This window comes from Hipposideros armiger, unplaced genomic scaffold (assembly GCF_001890085.2).
Source record: "Hipposideros armiger isolate ML-2016 unplaced genomic scaffold, ASM189008v1 scaffold_86, whole genome shotgun sequence".
Lineage (NCBI taxonomy): Eukaryota > Metazoa > Chordata > Mammalia > Chiroptera > Hipposideridae > Hipposideros > Hipposideros armiger.
Window position 1 is genome coordinate 702,717 of NW_017731436.1, and position 19,725 is coordinate 722,441.

Sequence of the window (19,725 nt, forward strand, 5' to 3'; positions counted from 1 at the left end):
CTGGCAGGCTGACTCTCTTCCAGGGATAGAACCTGTCACTTCCACCTAAAATGAAGACCATTATGAAATTTCTCAGAAAATGACAAAGACTGAGGCCTGCATTTTTAGAACTGTGAGACGTTAGCGCTGGCCAAACCCTTGTACGTGGTTTAAGGCTGATCGGGACACTGAGCTTCAGGGTCTCAAATCAGGCAGGGACGGGGCTCCTGGCGCCATCTGTGACCCCTCACTGCCTCCTAGAGTCAGGGCTGATCACTGTAGACACGGTATTCAAGTGCAGCGATCATCACCTTGGAGCTAGCAAACGACCCTCCCCGGGGGACGGCCTTGGCGGACACCGCCCCCCGGGCCGGGCTGGGGACACCACGTGCAGCCACCACGTCGTCCATGCCCTGCGGCGGGGAAGGAGGGAGGGTTTAGGGACAGCGGCCGTTCCCCGGACGCGTATTCAGGTTGTACACGGGGAGCTGAGAGCGGAACCTTTCTCCTCCGCCTCGCTGTCGCTGTCACCCGGGCCCAGTTGGTGCCGGACGCGGTAGCGGAGGGTTGTAAACATGGAGACCGCGGGCCCGGGGGCTGGAGAACGGTCCTCGGGGCTGGAGGCTCCGGGGTCCGCCGACGACCGGCTTTTCCTGGTTAAAGGTGTGTTGTGGTGAGCTGCGGGCATCGGGCGAGCTCACCCCCGGGCTCTGCCCGCGCTGGGGCGGGCATTCCTGTCGACACCCCGCCCTGGGAGACCTTTGCTTGGGTTTGCCCCTGAGTTTAGCACGTGGGGCCCGGCGGCCCGGGTGGGTTAAGTGGTCGTGGGAGGTGGAGGCTCCCCTGGACTCGGGGCCGGTCCGGAGAGCTGCTCCGTGTGCGTTGCATTTCCCCGATCCTCTCTGCAGCTTCTCTCCTGCCCTCCCTTTTCTAATCTCCGCTTTCTCCTTTTTCCTTCCCGGGAGAAACTTCACGCCGCTGTCCCGGTGAAGGGACCTTGCGCGCATTCTCTGCTCATGGGAATGATGGATACCTCAGAATGACCTCAGGAACAGAGGTCGTGAGGTCACGCAGGTTTCACAGCCTCTGTCGTTTACCTTTGACAAGAGCTGCTTAGCCTCGTTTCTCGAATTTCAAAAGTGATTTTTGAATGCAATTTAATGCCTGAAACTTACTAGTGTACATCTTTTTAACTTAAGCGTTTTTTTCCCTTTAATCTCTCTCCCCACCCTCCACGCCCTTCCCCCAAACCCTTGGCAGGTGGAATTTTCCTTGGTACTGTTGCTGCAGCGGGAATGCTAGCTGGATTTGTTACAACATTATCACTGGCTAAAAAGAGAAGCCCTGAATGGTTCAATAAGGTTAGTGACACCGAAATCCATTCATAGCATTGTTATTGTTTACAAATAAATGAGAGCTGTTTTGCATAGGAAAAATGAAAAATGTTGATGTCCTTTCATATTGCTTTTAGAAGTAAACCTGTATACAGAAGTGCACAAACTAACCAGCTGTCTTTATTTTCATTTGGAAAGAAGTGATTATGTGCTTTCTTAAATTTTGGCAGAACAAGACTTGGAAAGCTCATCTAGTACACTTCCTATTCACAACATGACTTTAGATCTAAATCCAGGTAATTTCACTGTAAGAGGCCCAAATATTTTATGTAGCACTAAGAAATAAAAAGTGATGCCAATTAAACTCTTGACACAGTACTGATTTCAAGAGGCATATCTAACTCAGAGATGTTAGTTAAAATGTTGAAATAAAGTGCATCTCAGTATCAATTAAAAACATGTGTCAGCTCCTTGAACCCAGAAACCATACATGCTTGTGCATTACTGCAGCTCCCCCTCTAGAAAAGTGCCTGGCACATAGTTCGTGCTTGGTAAATTTTGGTTGAATAACTACTTCACACAGAAAATCCTTACTCCATGAGCAAGATCGAGCAATCACTGTCATGGTCACGTGTAGCTCATTTCCCTAGTTGATGAGAAATTTTCTTCATATTTGCTTGTAGTTACTTGTTCTTATGTATTAGACTGTCTCTGCCTTTCCCACCCCATATGGTTTAGCCATTACTTTATTGCTCCAACAGTTGTTAACTTGGGCTCTTTTATGTGTTAGGCACTGTGCTAGGTAAGTGTGAGAGGTATAAAAATGAACAAAACATATCTGCCTCTCCGGAAGCTAGCCTCAGTGCAAGAGAGAGATATTAAACAAATAGTCACACAGATAACTATGTGATTACAATTTGATGCTAGCTTTAGAAGAACAGTGTTATGTGAAAAATCATAAGCCATTTGAATTCCCTTTCCACTTACCTTTAATAATGTAATAATCATACTTAAGCCTTATGAATACTGTAATTTGAAGACACCACATTATAGTGCATTTGGACCCGACTCTGAATATCAGGGCTTATATGGAGCTTCCTGGATCAGTCCTATGAACCTCATGGTCGTCTCCGCTTATATTATAAAATATATTCAGAGCAGAATATATCTTGTGGAAAAAATCAGTAAAACCTGACAGATAGTGGGGCTTTAATAGTGGAACTTGGGTTGATTTCTAAGCTTAGGTTTCCACATTAACCTTCAGGTCACAGATCTTTTTGAGAACCTGATGAAAGCTAGGAATTCTCTCTCAGGAAAAAAAAAGTGCATGCATATGTTCGCAACTTTGCATTCTATTTTGTGGTTCTAAGATTTGATTATCACACATGCCCTTTATAGTCTTAACACAGTGGTTTTCATGCTGTGGCCCACAGAACTCTGAGACCCTTTTTGGGGTCTGTAAAGTCAAAACTTTTCATAATAATATACTAAGACATTTGCACTGATGGTACAAAAGCAATGGGAGGGTAAACTGCCAGTGCCTTGATGTAATCAGGGCAGTGACCCCCAAACTGTACTGAGTCATTGCGGTCTTCATTACCGTCCACCTGTAGTTTTTTTAAAAATAGCCATCATTGCATAAGATGTCCTCAATGAAGCATAAAATTACTAATTTTATTAAACCTTGACCCTTGAACATACATCTTTAATATTTTATGTGAAGAAATGGCATGTGCACATAAAGCACTTCTGCTTTATACTAAAGTAAGATTTGTTTTCAAGGAAAAGCAATTGCGTGATTGAGTTGCACGCTGAACTAGCTGCCTTTTTTCATGGCATATCATTTTTACTTGAAAGAACAACTGACAAATTGTAGTTATTCGGAAGTGGGTATTTGGCAGACATTTTCTTAAAAATGAACAAAATGAGCCTGTCTCTTCAAGCAAGGAGTTGTTAATATTTGTTGCCAATGATAAATTTGAGCTTTCAAGTGAAAATTCGATCTTAGAAAACTTGTATCTGCCATTGTGAGCTTGACAGCTGCTCAGTATTTATAGTCTTTTTTGATGAGATTGGTGATGATATTAATGATGTGATTTTTTGAAATATTTAACAAATGGTGTCAACATTTCAAAGATCTATATAATTTAGTATATCTATTTTCTAAATGATCACAATGCATGGATAAAAGGTCCAGTCAAAGTGCAAAATACACTAATGGGTTTTAAGGTTACAAAGTACAAAAGAATTCATTGATGTGACTTCCGGTTCCATATTGCAGCTAACCTTAAGAAGCTATTGGTTGAGTTTTGGTGTAGTATCAGAGAATGAAGGCTATTAAAATGCTCCTCCGTTTTCCAACCACATATCTGTGAGAGTCTGGATTTTCTTCCTACACTGCAACCGAAAAACATACTGCAGCAGATTGTATACAGAATCTTATATGAAAATCCAACTGTTGTTTATTAAGCCAGACATGTAAAGGATTAACAGAAATGTAAAAGATTGCCTCTCTTTGCACTAAATTTGGTTGCTTTATAAGACAATTATTTTTATAAAAATATATTTATGTTAATCTATAATGGGTTTATTATTTTTAAATGAATAAAATTCAAGAATTTCTTAGTTTTACTTCTAATACATTAGCTATTGATAAATATAATTCATATATTCAGAAATCTTTGGGGTCCAAGTATAAATGGATCCTGAGACCAGAAAGTTTGGGAACCACTGTTCAGGATGGTTAAATATGTAAAGTTTTACCTCCCCCCTGGGAAAACATTTAAATTAGAGCATTACCACTGACCCAGACTCTGACAGGCAAAGTGATTTGTGGAAGAGCTCAGAGGTTCTGGAGCAGTTAATGAGTTTATACTGAGCAAGCCCCAGTTTAAAACTGCTACCACTCACGCAGTGCACTGTGGGTGTTTTTCTCTGATGTCTAACATTTGAGTACTTATTGTGTGCTAGCCGCTGTTCTTAGGGTTAGGATTCATTTACCCCCCCATCACAGCCCTGTGAGATACTATACTTAAAAAAGGAAAAAACTGTATTAAAATTGTAATACTCATTATACACTGATAACAAAAGATGAATACAAGTCACGTTTGACTTCTGCAATTACAAGAGGTGCTCAAAGTGGTTACCATCAGCGTCCAGACACTTCTGATTACAGCGAACTACTGCTTGAGCAACATTGACCAAAGTATCCACATGTATACATTTTTTTGTCACCCCCGGTATTGTACTGTTGTCCTCATTAAATTGAGGCACAGATAGATTAAGAAACTTGCTCACCATGGCACTCTGTCCATCTTTGATTACGTCTGGTGACTAAATAATGCTTTTTTTTTTTTTAGCAGTTTGTTATTTGAATTTACTTTTGTCCACTAGCCTGAGAATCTAGATTTTAATTGTAATACAGATTCAAATTGCAGCCCAAAAGGACTTTAAAATGGTCAACTATCAGTGGGGACTGCCTACACTGTTATTATTTTAGGAGGATGATAATCCTTCCTATACTGTGTTAATTTGCACTCTTTTAGCTAAATCTCATGCTAGGAAACCGGGAGTTGAGGGAGAGAAATAGTTAAGTGCTGAATGAACATTCATTTTTCTTCCTCCTTCTCTGAATAAACAGAAAGAGGTGCAAGCTAAGGTGGTCAAAAAATTCTACTCTTGAGTTTCTTTGGTTGATTAAAATAGATCAATGATTTTTTAAAAACTGGTATTATACATACCACATTTGTATAACAGCAGTCTCATAAAATGATTGTGGGACTAATTGAGGCACTATGAGTGAAAATAATGTACATATTATATATCTATTTAGTTAAAACAATTGAAGCAAATATGAAATAATATATACACACAAATAATTTACTTATCTAAAATAATATGGTGCCCGTACTTTTTATTATAGCATGGTAAAATTCTTCAAATAACTCAGTTATTTCAAGACCCATGTATATAATGAGTCAATAAAAAGGGCAAGTCATCATCTTTCTGCTATAGTTACAACTTCTGAGAAATTTAAAAATAAATCTCTTTAAAAAATACATAGTATACATTATAAAAATACAGCCAGTATTTGTGTAATGTAAAAAATATATCAAAATGTGGTATCAGATAAGAATGCTCTGTAGAGGAAATAACTAGATTGACCATTCTTTTTAAATATCAGCTTGATTTGCATTAAACTGAAGAAAACTAAAAACATGAACCTTATGCTTAGGTATGCAGCTGGCTTTCTGCCAAACTGAACAGTTTGCTCTTGATTGTTCCTACACCTGTGAATAATAGATTGACTCTTGTCACCTGCTAGAAGATAAGGGGCACCCATGTCTTTAGGCATCAGATGTATCGTAAACACAGTTGTCAACTAGAAAATAATTTTTTCTATTTTATCTTGGGGATATTAAATACCATAACTACAATGTGATTTGTTAAAGTCAACTTCATACGCACATGCCTTCATTTTAATTTAAATTTAAAAAATGTGGCAGTGAGGGAAAACGTAGCTTTCATTGTCTATATGTACTAACATATGTGTTTATATCTAAAGATCTTTTCAACAACACGTTCTATTGGCAAGTCAGTATTTCCCTGCAGCTCATCAGCCAATGTTCATTTTGAAACTTCTGAGCAGGATTTATGGAGGTCATGTGACATACAGTCCAGAGGGAAAAGCTTGTGACTAGATTTTTAAAACCTTAATAATAAGGACAGATCAATTTTTAATAAAGTTTCCACTAAAATTCATTTTTGGAAGTATGTAGACAATGAGTAATAATAACTGTTTTCATCTCAATTTCTGAGGATGATATACAAATATAGCAGACACTATTTTTAAAAAGAATGTAAAAGTTTGACAAAATTAAGATTTTATTAGGAATATTGCTATGTCATTAAGGGTTATTTTTATACATAGCTATCTTTTTCACTTGATTTAGTAAAACAAATGTGGGTTTATGTATACTTTGAAAAATATATGTCCATATATTCTACATACAGTTATACCTTGGATTGCAAGTAACGTGGTTTGCGAGTGTTCTGCAAGATGAGCAAACATTTCTAATATATTTTAACTTGGTAAACGAGCGATGTCTTGCAATATGAGTAGTTTGTTTCTGGAACGAATTATGCTCGCAAACCAAGGTATTACTGTATATAACTTCTGTCCTTCCCAAGAAAATAAGGAATTTTAAATTTAAGTTTCTAAAATAAAATTTAGGCCAAAGCACTTAAAACAACCTTGGTTTAATAATATTTGGTTAATGGTACTGTTCCGGATGAAAATTCAGGCCATTAGACCTTAGTGTATTTATGTGAGCTCTGTGGTATTTAGTAACAACTCTGAAATTACAGCAACGTGAGAATTAGATCAGAGAGAATATTGTTTTTGTCATAGAAAATGGCTAACAAAAAATTTCTTGAAAATTTGGTTGGCTCTAAGGTATATTTACAAAAAGTATAAGTCAGCAAATACTGAATGTCTACTAGTTCTAGGCATGTGCTAGGCACGGAATACAGACAAACAGAATTTCTATGTGCTATCAGTAACATTCACAATCACAAAACACATGTAAATAACTTTATTAAGAAATGTGTTGAGCACTATCAAAAGTATTCTAAAAAAAGAAAAGGACTTAAATGGAAATACATAGCCAGGTGGAAGATAGGATGCTATAAACTTGCTATCTCTTATCTGATTAGCTCATTAGTTTGATATCATTCTAATGAAAATGCCAATGTATGGGCATTTTCTCCAGTTGTTTGGGGGTTGGAGAAATCTTGACAGAATGTTCTAGGGTTTTTCTGGAAGAATTAATAGGCAAAAAGAGCAAAGAAAATTTTGAGAAAAGTAATGAGTGTGGTGTACTTCCTGGATATTAAGAGTTTTTGTGATTCTATAATTAAATCTGTGGTTCTGGCATAAAAAATAGATAATAAATTAGTGGTACAAAAATAGCTGAAAAATAAAACTCTTTATATGTAATTTTCTCAAATAAGTTGGGAGAAGGAGTAATCGATAGAGTGGTGCTAGGGCAGTTGCTAAGCTACTTGGGAAGTTCATCAGGAAGTACCCTTTAGTTCATCAGCTCCTATCAAAACCAAAATAAATATCAGATGATCTAAAAAGTTAAGGGTAAAAGGAAGAGACAACTTTAAAACAAAAAATACAGCTGAAAAAAAGAAAAATGACTGTAACTTCATTATAGGGGGAGTTTTAATAAGTTTAAAAAGCATTAGAATGCACTTTGACCAAAATCAAAATAAAAGGAATTAAAAGTAGGGAAATAGGATACCATATATAATAGGTATAAGGGCTAACGAACATTAACATATAAAGAGAATATACAAATAAGAAAACTTTCAGTGGGCAATTAACATAAATATACAATTCAAAAGGCAAACATTTGGTTCATGATAACTTGGGAAAATGTTCATTCTCACTAACAAAAGTAAGTTATAAATAGTTTCATATAAATTTCAAAAGTTTCTCTTGGGGTATTTTAGTGTGTGTTTGCCTTTTTTTTTTTTACATTCATTTCAAACGCGCCCTAAATATTTGTTCACTGTGAACTGATGCTTTGTACCCCAACCTTTCTGTCTTCATTGCAGGGAAGCGTGGCCACCGCTGCTCTTCCAGAGAGCGGGTCTTCCCTGGCCTTGCGAGCCCTGGGATGGGGCTCCCTGTACGCGTGGTGTGGGGTTGGTGTGATCAGCTTTGCAGTCTGGAAAGCGTTAGGCGTTCACAGCGTAAGTAGCCACAGCCCTGTAATTGGTATCTGGAATGTTTGTTCTACTTTCTGTGGTCTAAATCTTCCTGATTTTCAAAGTTGCATATAATTTGTTCACTGTCTTGGGAAGTAATGACAGAGAATGTGACTCAGTTCTTACTAACAGCTAGGCAACTTCTCATTACTAGTAAATCATATAAATAACTTAAATATTTAAAGGTGGTGAAACTTCAAATATAAGTAAGTAGTGACTAGTTCATAGCAAATGTTCATGCTATATAAATTGGCAGTAGCTGTTGTTCAGTAAAATTATTTAATTTGGGGCAACTTTCTGTGATGTTTGACATCCATATATATCAATATCCTAAAATAGTTAAAGCATTTTAAAATTATTATTTAAATTATTAATGTGTTTACACATTACTGGAGAAAATCCAAAAAACATATATGTGTGTGTGCGCGCGTGTGTGCGCGTGTGTGTGTGTGTGTGTGTGTGTGTGTGTGTGTGTGTGTGTGTGTAATTTATACCCCAAGCTAAGGAGCTGTGCATGCAGAATGATGGGCTTCTTTTTTAGTAAACTGTTGGTAGGAAACTCTGTGGACCAGGCTTTTTGTGACAGGTGAGAATTGATGGTGGTTTGGAATAGGTGGCAACCGTGGAGTTGATGAAAAGAGGTTCTGGATATATTTCAAAGGTAGAGTCCACAAGCATTTGTTACAGACTGGATGCCAAAGGTGAGAGAAAAAGTGAAGTCAAGGATGTTTCCAAGACTTTTGGCCTGAGCAGCTGAAAAATGGATGGGGACCAGTGTGACAGGAGCAGGTGTCGGGGTTAATGTCAGGAGCTCAATCTGGGACTTGCCCGTTTGAGATACCAGTTAGATAGCCAAGTGGAGAGTCAGGTAAGCAGTTAGATATAGAAGGTTGGAATTCTGGGGAGAGGTGCAAGGTGAAAATATACATTTGAGACTCAGCAGTATACAGGTAGTATTTAAAGTGAGGCAACCAGGTGAGCTCACAAAGGCAGTGAATGTAGAGAGGAAAGAGAAGAGGGCCGAGGAAGGGGCTCTTGGCTCTCATAAGATTTAGAGGCTGGGGAGTGGGGAGAAAGCAAAGGAGGTCTCCCTGCCGAAGGAGGGAAAGCCAGGAGAATGGTAACTTGGATGCCAGGTGAAGAAAACGTTTCAAGGAGGTACATGTTGGGGCTAAGTCACATGAGATAGTTCACTGAGTGGCATTGTGGCCGTCGTTGATGGGTAAAGCCTGAGTGGAGGGGATCCGAAAGAGAATGGAGGAGAGAGGTTGGAGGCAGTGTGTGTAAGCAAGCCTTGCGTTTTGCTGGGAAGGAAAAGAAAGAAATGGGGTCATAGCGAGATGGGGGACTTGGGGGGTGCGGAGGCGTGGGGAGAGAGAGAGGGAGAGGTATGAAGCTGGGAGAATTGACAGCAAATGTGCATGCTGATGGGAGAGATTCAGTAGAGGGGAGGGAAGGGAGGATTGCTGGAGTAATGGGTATGACTGTTATTCCTGACATTGAGTTTTTCACATTTGGCTTAATCATAACTAAGCACAGGCATTATTGTACTTTTCACTCAAAATATGCTGATAGACAAACAGATGTTGCTTTTCTCCTAGTCCGACTAACCTTTATTTGTAAAGTAACTCTGCTGGCAAATTTTCATAGACCAGCAAAATTAGGTTATTTAAATTAAATTATATGCATGAGACCTTGGGCTCTATGGGCTAGACTGTGCTATTTTAGTTTCTAGAATGTGAACTTCTTTGCTGTATGGGACTGATAAGATGATTGTGGTCTAAATAAAATATTTAGGGGAGAAAAATTCTTTTCTGTTTGGCCCTGTTGAATATAAGGACACTTGGGGTCCTTTTAGATTGCATCTTTATGTCTTTGACAAAAAAGAGACTGCAAATATACTCTCTCTACATTAGGTGTATCAGTTTGAGCTCCCCGTCTGAGAAGCCTCACAGAAAAATGGACCATTGATACTTTGTCAAGGGCACATGTTTTAAAAGCAGTAGTGTTAATTGATTTGTTCATTCAGAAGACATTTGTGTGCCTACCCTGAGCCTGGCCCTGTGCTAAGACAGGGCTGGCTTCCCAGTCAACTTACTATGGAAGGCTTAGGTTTCAAGACTTTCTAAGCAAATTCTTACTACATGACCCTGCTCTGAGGCTTGTGGAGAGCAATATGGTATATTTCAGCCCTACTTCAGAGAGTTTTGATGGTAACTGTGAGGTTGCCCTGAGTCCAGTGATGAACTTTTATCACTATTTACTACCTCTTTAGGAAATGTCATCTTTCAATGACTAAGGAAAACAGTCTTAGTCAGAAAATGTTGAACAGAAATGGTCCAAGTCTGTACACTCAATAAATAATTGAAATGATCATTCCAGATAAATGCAGGTAAATCAAAATCAATTCCAGTGTCAAATAATTGTTGACAGATGCCTTCAATTATACTAAATCTCCAATATAAACCCAGTTCAAAAAAAGAAGGGTGCCATCTAATGGCTGACTGAGAACAGCTTTCATTCCCTGCTTTAATTCACAGCTACATCTGCTGGTTTGAAAGGGAACATGCAGAAAATGCTTAAATCAGAGCTCTTCAGAGTCTTAGAAATGTTTTAGATTTATTTTTTGTTTATTCATAGTTATTGTGGAATTTCATTTCACATAGAATATGTATAATACATAAAATATAAATATAAATTTGTATTTTACACATTTAATCAGAGGTTCCAAAAAAGGAGATAGGAAGCTATCCTGTCAGCCCAATGGAGGAGATAAGTGGGCCCAGAATTTAAGAGGGGACCCTCCCGCCTCTGTGTAGCAGTCAGTACAGGTTCAGCCATCGCCTTACCAGCTCCACCCCCTACCAGCCTTGGGTCAGCAAGCGTGGCCTGATTGCTTAGTATGGGTTCATCAGTTACTTTGAATTATGGTATTTTATCATCTGATTATGACAGAGGCAGCATTAATTTTATCACAGTAACTTAACTGTGAAAAGAATGAACAGTTACTATGGGTTCATGGTCCCAGGAGACTGACGTTCAGGCTAGGTGAGTGCACGCCATGGCTCTGTGATTAGATCGTTTTATCAGGGCAGACATTTTAAGTTTAGTGAATAGTTGAGATAAATGCTCTTCAGTCAGTAAATAAGACCTTTAGTGATACCAACTGGTAATTCCCCAGTTATCAAAAGAAAACCATGCCTCCTACAGTTATTTATGCTACTCAAGAGCAATGACCTGTTCACTTTTTTGCCTTTTATTATTTATAGTAGGTATTGATACTTGAAAGGATTTCTGAAGAAGTTGTGCATATTTATGGTTAGACTATCTTACCATTTTTTTCTCCCCTAGAAGGAAAAACATTCGGTGTCTAACTAATCCTGATTTAATATGATTGGAAGCTTTGTAGCTTTTTATGTCTGTGGACCCATTTCTATTTTTTTGAAGTGAGGTTATAGTCTTAAAGTACTGGTTAGAATTGTGCAAATGTTTGCTGTGGTTTGTCTATAATATATTCATGATACTTGGTGTAGTTAGATTTGTAATTATTTACAAATAATTTAGAATTGTTGCCCTCATAGGAGCTAACCTCAATAGTAATAAAACCATGAATGAAAACATTCTTAGTTACTGTGAAATACTTTAAATTGTCCAGAGATTTAAATTTAAAAATTAATTTATAAACGAAGGACGTTTGTTTACCCATTTACCATGGGGATAAGAGGTATTTGTCTTTATTTCCATACGTTGGTATTTATTTTTAAAGGAAAATATATTTTGGACCTATCTTTTTTTATTTTAACAGAGATGGTTTTGTTTTTTTGTGTGAAAATATAGACTCACTGTTTTTTAGAAAAAAGAATCAATGTAGAAAAGTACCAAACAGGAAACATCTCACTGAGTTACAGTCGCCCATTACAGTAGAAATACCCTCAGACCTTCTATAGGCACTTCACATAATCGCATATAAATACTGTTTTACTATGCTACTCGGGAACCTTTCTTCACTGGATAGTCATAGGAACATCTGCATGTAGAGTCTATAAATCTCCATCACTTTTAATGGCCACATGGCACTCTGTTGTGTTTTATAATTTACTTAATCATTCTCCTGCCAACAGTGTTCAGATTGTAATTTTTCACTGTTAAACACCGTCATGAACCTTTATAGGCACACATCGTTTTTGTTTTTGTTTTAAAGATTTTATTGGGGAATTGGGGGAGGGGAACAGACAAGTTGCTGTCCTTTTGTTTTTCAGTCTAGTTGTGGAGGACGTCGCTTCACTGGCCCATGTTGGTATTGTGATCATTGCGCTCTTCCTGGCTGAGGCAGTTGCTCGCCAGCCATTAGATGGCAGCTCATGCCCGCTGCCGGCCACTCATGGTAGCTTTATGGCAGCCCACTGCAGCCTACGCCGTCGCCGGCGACTCATGGCAGCCCAGCTCCAGGTCGAGCTGTTGTTCACCATCTTAGCTGTAGAGGGCGCAGCGTCACTGGCCCTAATGTGGGATCCGAACCGGGGCCCTGCTGCCCAAAGCTGGCATCCCAAGCCAGCTCTTCACCAACGCGCCACTCGGCCAGCCCGGCACACATCTTTTTGTACTTGTCTTGCTCAAGAAATTTGTCCTAAGGACAGGAGATGTTTTTGTTGAATCAGAGGGCATGTTAAAAATGTTTTTGATATGTGTGCTGAACGGCCCTCCAGGAAAGTTGATGTAATTTAGAAGATGTCAACAGTGCATACAAGTTTCCTGGCACCCTTGCCATTAGTGGCTTCTATTACTCTGAAATTGTTGCCCATCTGATAGACAGGAAAATAATCTCTTTCTTCCTTGACTACATCTCTGAAGGCCCTGCTGCTGTGCAGGCTTTTATGGAAATCTGTGAGTGCAGCCTTGCCTCCTCTCCAGCCCCGGTCTTGCCTCCGCATCTGCTGATGTAGGTTGCTGCTTTCTGAAAAGCTTAGGCCTTTTTTTCTTTAAAAAATTAAAGTAAAACAGGTAAATAAAACATATATTAAATATTGCTCTTAAACTTGTTGCTAATTACAGTCAAATCTCTTTCTTTTGACTTTGCTAAGTTCAGTTTTACAAGCATTCCGATGTGTCTCATATTAAGTACATTTATGCCTCCATCGTCTTAGTCATTTCAAAGGAAGCAGTATTGTGGAGTGAATGCTAGAACCCCATATGTAAAATAAACTACGGAGACACTTAAAAGTTTTTAACTTCTAAGAGATCTAAGAAGGAAATAGACTTTATGTTATATACTTTGCATTGATTTAGGTCAAAGATTAAAACCAAATCTGAGTCTCCTGGCAAAGTGTTTAATGGTAGCCACTTCTGAGCGGCCTGCAAGTCTGAAAAGCAGCGGAAACACCCCCCTTCTGCCCCCCTCGCCTAACCTCAGTGCTTCCAAACGCCTCTAGAGCTTCTGCCCCCAGGAAGCAGGCTTCCGTGTCTTATGCCGATGATCACGTCAGCAGACCCAGCCTTGCTTCCTCTTCCCGGTAGTACTTACTGGAAGGCCCAGAACACAGTCATCATGATCTTGCAGAGATAGTTCCATCTATCAAGCTCTCGGGTCTTCAAACAGCTTAAGCATTGAGGAATATTTTCCTGGAATCATTTTTAAATTAATTGGAAGTGGCACTGTGCATCAGCTAAGTTCAGGTCCGAGATGACAAGAACATCTCTGTGACCCTTACTTCCATTCCATTGCAGCTCTAATGGGCCTGGCATTGGTGGTGAGAGGCACTCGTGTGCATGGAGGAGCAATTTGGTGACAGAGAGGCCGTGTCAGGGGGACTGGCTCAGTTTAAAAGGGGAGATAATGACCAGTGCACTTTTTTCCCTGAGCTGGGGGTGGGAAATCAGCTGTTGTGGCACATTGCCAAGATAGCTCTTTAAAAACCCACCAGTTTCCTTTTATAAGTAAAATAGGGCCCTAGGCATTTTATAAAGTGAGAATGTGCAAGAATTGCTAAGAAAGATAAGCTCTGCTGTAAAAGCCTTCTGTTGGAGGTCTGACACAGATCAGCTTAATCACCCCAAGAATGTCCCCAGCCTTATTCCACTGGAGGAGAGGTATCCTTGACTTCACTTGGGTTTTCTTGTTCTTTGCCCTTGTTTCTTACAGTGAGTCTAGAAAAGTGGACTCACATGAGCAGATCTTTCCATAAAGCATTGTGGCATGAAGACCTGACAGCGTAAGCTTTCCCCTGAAGCTTTGTTTGAAGAGGTACCTACTATTGGTTAGTCACTTATGAATATCTAAAACTATGAAAAAATATATGTTGATATATTTATATATTATTTTTCATTTACCCCTATATCAGAAAATGGAACTGTTCTCTCAAATTGAATTTTCCTGGTTGAAATATTTCTAACAAGTATAAGAAGAAAAACTTTATAATGTGCTATATATCTTTTCACAATGTAAATTATGCTAAACATAACTTCTTGATGACTCAGATATATCAGTTATTGTTTGCTTCTTGTACTAACAGATTCCTGGCTTTTTTATTTTTATTTTTGTAATTTTTCTGAATCCTAGTTTGGTTCTTATTTTTCACTTCCCACTTTCCCATTTACTTCTCAAATGCTCTGATGAACTCTGCACACAGTTATGTTGAGCCGCCCGCTTTGATCTTGTAGTTTCTCCTTCGCAGGTGCCACACACTCTGGTGGCTTTATCCACGTGTAGACAGCTGCCAGCTCTGCGTCTCCAGCCCACACTCTGAGCTCCTGGCTCATGGGCCTACTTGACTGGCTGATCCCCTACCTGGAATGCCCCTTCTTCTTCCCATGATCCCTGCTGCTGATTCTGTTCTTTGCCTAGACGTAGTTTGGAGGCAAGTTAATTTTTAACATTTACATTGTAGAGTTAATCTGTTTGGGTACGTAGTTTTGAGTTTATGAGGTAACTTATGTTTCTGCCGCAAATTGAAAGTAACTTCCATACACAAAGAAATCCTTTATGTCAGTTTTTTTTTAAATAGATAAATAAAGCTCTTGTTACTGGGGACTACAGTATTACTTCTATTACCTAAGCCACTGGCAGAAAAAAAATGGAGTAGATTAATAAAACACCTATGCAGTTAGCGCCTATAGCCATAAAGTTAGTTTCCCAATTTACACACATACTAATGAATTTTAATTTGTTTTTCACGTTTTGTGCCACATTAAAATACTTCCTTTTCCCCCTTTTTTATGATTAATACAAGCAGCTCTTTTACATTGCAACAAAAATTATGTCTAAGATGATGTCTTTAAAGAACAAAAATGAGATTTGGGTAATTTATTAGAACTTGCCAATTCATGTATAATGTTTGAAGGCCATCAGTAGGAGGCTGATCCCAGTGTTGATTTTTGAATTGGCAGTCTGCCTTCATTCTCTTCAGGGGACAAAGCCTTGTGGCCCTGCTTTTGGCCTTCCCTGGCCTTCCCAGTATTGCTGACAAAGGACAATATTTTCAGGAGCTGGGATCTGTAAAGAACGTCACACAAGGACTACATAGTTACATAGATTTTTGTATCTGTGAGCAATGGAATTACAGCCCACTAATGTGTTTTAAAACTACAATTTGCATTTTATAACTTTCAAATCACAAAGACGACTTTTAAAATAATTGTTTATATAATACCCTACTTGCATGCTGGTGAGTTTATAGCCGATTTTAGATCAGCTTATTAATTAACATGCTTTCATTGCTTTTATTTGGTTTTTTTTTTTTTGCAAATCAAGGGTTTTGTGCATAAATTTTTTTAAAGCTTTCCAAGGAACAAAATACTTTAAATAACTTTAAAGGCTAAAAATATTGTTTCTGCCATTGCATTTACTGTGTTTAAAGCACTATAGATTTTTTTCTTTTTGTATGTTCTAACTTGGTAAAGGTAGGTCTTGGCTTTGAGAATAGTTAAGAAATCTTTAGCTTACCCATAGCTTTATCTGAAATTTATGCATCAGCCTTGCTAAGAAACCCCAAACAAACACCCACACATCTTACCCCTTTATTTAGTGTCTTTCCATTTCTCTCACTTTTTAGCCCTGTAGCCTTACTTAACCCACTTCTCTAGTTATTTACTTATTCTTTTCTACCACAAACATTTACTGAATCCCTATTCATGGACCAAGCTCTGTTCTAAAGGACAGGGATATGCTGGTAAATAAAAAGTGATCTGTTTTGGAGTGACACATTCCTAAGTAATTATATCTAATTACAGAGTACTTTGGTGGTACAGAATTTTAAAAAGTCAATTCTGCTTGGAGCATTGTAGAAGATTTAGAAGATGGAATACAGATGGCCCTGACTGGATCAACTTACGAGTTTTTCAACTTTCTGATGGTGCCAAAGTGATTGTGCATTCAGTAGAAACTGTACTTCAAATTTTGAATTTTGATCTTTTCTCAGGCTAGAGATAGGTGGTAAAATACTCTCTTATAATGCTGGGCAGCAGCAGCGAGATGACTTTGCCCAACTGTAGGCTGATGTAAGTGTTTTGAGCATATTTTAGGTCAGCTAGGCTAAGCTGTAATGTTCAGTAAGTTAGGTATATTAAATGCCACATTAAAATACTTACAAAATACAGTGGGTTTATTGGGATGTAACCCCATCATTATTAGTCCAGGAGCATCTGTATTTGTACTGGACTCCTACATAGAAAAGGTTAGCGTTGCTGGCGGTGAGGGTCCAGGTGGAAGGAAAAGGATGCCTTAGTTGTAACCATCCTTGGTCCAGAGACTTGCTGGTCATCTTCGTTTCCTGCCTCATCCCTCCTAAGAGGGTAACGAAAAGTATTATGGCGTAATCCTGCTGTCAGCTATAACGTTGTACTCATTTTTGAGTAGATAATATGAGTTAGGTTTTCCATTCAAAAGAAATGAAGGGCCACCTAAGATAGAAAGCCATTAGGGTAGAGAGATGTCTAGTTAGATTTGGCTTTCCACGTCTTTGAGTAAACCTAAATCTGCTGTGGAGGTCACGTACATCTCTTCATTTTTCTTAGGTTTTTTCCGTCTTATCTCAAGACTTATAAATAAAAAACTGCTTTGTTAGAGGTATTTTTATTTTGGAGAGTGTTTTTCCCCCCTCAAAATTGATTTAGTTGTGGTTAAGGGGAGAAACTGAAGAGGCAGCTCTCATAGAGATTGTATTTCTGAAGAGGTTCAAACTCTAGAAAGAAAATTGCTATAGAAAGAAGCTATCTAGCTAAGAGTCTTTATGTCCTTGAATTTTCATCCTCAAGAATACTTATCTTGGAAAATGACTTGACTGGCTAAAGGAATCATTACAGGAAGATGGGAACAAGCATCAGATGAAAATATTTCTAGTTATGACTGGAATAAAAGAAACAATAACTATCAAAAGTTAGTCTTTTAAAAGGATCCCTCTAAAATGTTGACCACCACTAAGTAAAGGTGATCGTATTTTAAATTCCCTTTTAATTCGGCAAATGGTTACCGTAGTGTGGAGAGAACTCATATATGTGGTGTTCTTACCATTTCTTGTGTCACAGAGCCTGTGACTGTACCATTTAAACAGCATGTCTGACCACTGCTCAAGTGCCAGCAAGTCACACTAAGATAGGACCGCAGGAACCTGTGCCGACTGCCAGGCGTCTCCCACCCTCCCCAACTTCTGTGCTTGTTGTTCCTCTCCTCCATGTCAGTGGCGGGAAGGATGAGAATAGCTTTTCAAGCCCTGAATATGAAATATTCGTTTTGTGAAGATCCAGTATTCTAAAACTGAAATTTTTTTTTTTTTTTTTTGCTGACCACGAGGGCGCTTGCTCCGTGTACCAAGGGCCCCATTAGGAGAGAGCACATTGTCCTCTTAGAAGGAGAGGAGAGCTTTGAGCAATCCTCACATGCTCAGAACTCCATTTATCAGTGGGGAGAAAGTACCATTCATTTTATTTGGACTTTTATAGTTTATTGGGTTTATTAAAGTACGTATTTCATCAGATGGAAAGTTTCTACGTCCTTAGAAACTTGAAAGGAAGTTCATAAGAATGACCAGAAAACACATTGGAAGGCAGGATACACTGATGCGGGGTTGTACTAGTTAATACAGTTGACCCGTGTTATTCAAGGGTCAGCCGTATTTTAGTTTACTGCTTTAATCAATGATCTTTGTGCAGGAATTAAAATTTGCCACTTTAAGGACATTTAAGATGTATTTTCATTGTAAAGAAGGCTTTCTACTTGAGAAATGGTTTTTAATCAGGACCCTCAATCACAAGCTTTCCTTTGGAGTGAGAAAAAGTCAACAGCTTCTCCCGAGCTTATAGTATTGGACAAGTTCATAGTCGGCCCCTTCCCCTTGTTGTCAAGCTCCTGTGGCTTCTCCAGAGTTGTGGGTCATGGTCACGACTGGCATGAAGGCAACAGAATCCTGTCCAAATAGAAGGTTCTCAAACTGGATACAACATAGAGGAGGAGCCCCACTTCTGCATATGCAAGGAAATGGTGCAACAAGCCATGGAGAGACAATGCAGGCACCGTACTCTTCCTGGCAGGGTTACAGTTCAGAAAATTTACCTTTTTCCACCTGTACTTAATGAAAGCATTTTTACTTGGCATACATACTAAAAATACAAAATCTCACAGTGAGCCCAGGGATCTGGGTTCGTCTATTATAGACATTATATATTGAAGAGAATTCATGTTCCGTAACACTGTAACTCCAGAATTCATCTGCGAGCGAAGCCCTTTACCGCCTCAGTGTGAGCAGAGCAGACAGAAGGACTTTCTGGAGGCCGCTGTGAGGCCGCGCGAGCTGGGCCGGCATTGCGCAGCCGCAGTAGCAGGCCGAGGGGGCGCCCAACGGCCCACATCCGTGCGCAGCCGCAGTAGCAAGCCGAGGAGGTGGCCTGCGGTCACTGGCCCGCCCTTCACGCCGGAAAGCTTGCCCGCCGCTCTCCTCCAGTCTCTTCCTCCGCCTCTTGGGTGAGTGGCCATGAGCTGGGCCGTGGGAGTCCTGCGGGCCAGCCGGAGCGTGGGCGCTGCCAGCGCGAATTTCCTGTGTCTGGGGACGGCACCGGTTCCCCGCCCGCCGGCCTGCATCCCACACAGGGGCGCCTGGCCCGTTAGCCCCGTGTCCGCGATGGCGACTGTCAAGCGTGAGCTTATAAAGCACTTAGCTTCAGAGGAGTCCATTCATCGCAGTAAGGTCTCCATTATCGGAACTGGAGCCGTTGGCATGGCCTGTGCTGTCAGCATCCTACTTAAAGGCTTGAGTGATGAACTTGCCTTGGTGGATGCTGCCGAAGACAAACTGAAGGGCGAGACGATGGATCTTCAACACGGCAGTCCTTTCGCGAAAATGCCAAATATTGTTGCCAGCAAAGATTACCGTGTCACTGCAAACTCCAACCTCGTGGTTATCACAGCAGGTGCACGCCAGGAAAAGGGAGAAACACGCCTTAATTTAGTCCAGCGAAATGTGGCCATCCTTAAATTAATGATTTCTAGTATTGTCCATTACAGTCCTCACTGCAAGCTCATTGTTGTTTCCAATCCAGTGGATGTCTTAACTTACGCAGCCTGGAAGATAAGTCAGTTTCCCAAGAGCCGGGTCATTGGAAGTGGTTGTAATCTGGACACTGCGCGTTTTCGTTTCTTGATTGGGCA

General features: G+C 39.7%; 2 protein-coding genes across 2 annotated transcripts in view; both read left to right on the forward strand.

Moving 5' to 3' along the window:
• The first annotated feature begins 373 nt into the window (after positions 1–373).
• TMEM242 (transmembrane protein 242) overlaps positions 374–19,725 on the forward strand; it is a 27,057-nt gene continuing 7,705 nt past the window's right edge. The window contains exons 1-3 of the mRNA XM_019644198.1: positions 374–642; positions 1,240–1,340; positions 7,938–8,075. Of these exons, the coding sequence (XP_019499743.1) occupies positions 555–642; positions 1,240–1,340; positions 7,938–8,075 (327 nt within the window). The 5' untranslated portion in view covers positions 374–554. The remainder of the gene's footprint in view (positions 643–1,239; positions 1,341–7,937; positions 8,076–19,725) is intronic.
• LOC109383580 (L-lactate dehydrogenase A-like 6B) overlaps positions 14,446–19,725 on the forward strand; it is a 9,109-nt gene continuing 3,829 nt past the window's right edge. Inside the window, exon 1 of the mRNA XM_019644158.1 lies at positions 14,446–19,722. Within this exon, the coding sequence (XP_019499703.1) occupies positions 19,052–19,722 (671 nt within the window). The 5' untranslated portion in view covers positions 14,446–19,051. The remainder of the gene's footprint in view (positions 19,723–19,725) is intronic.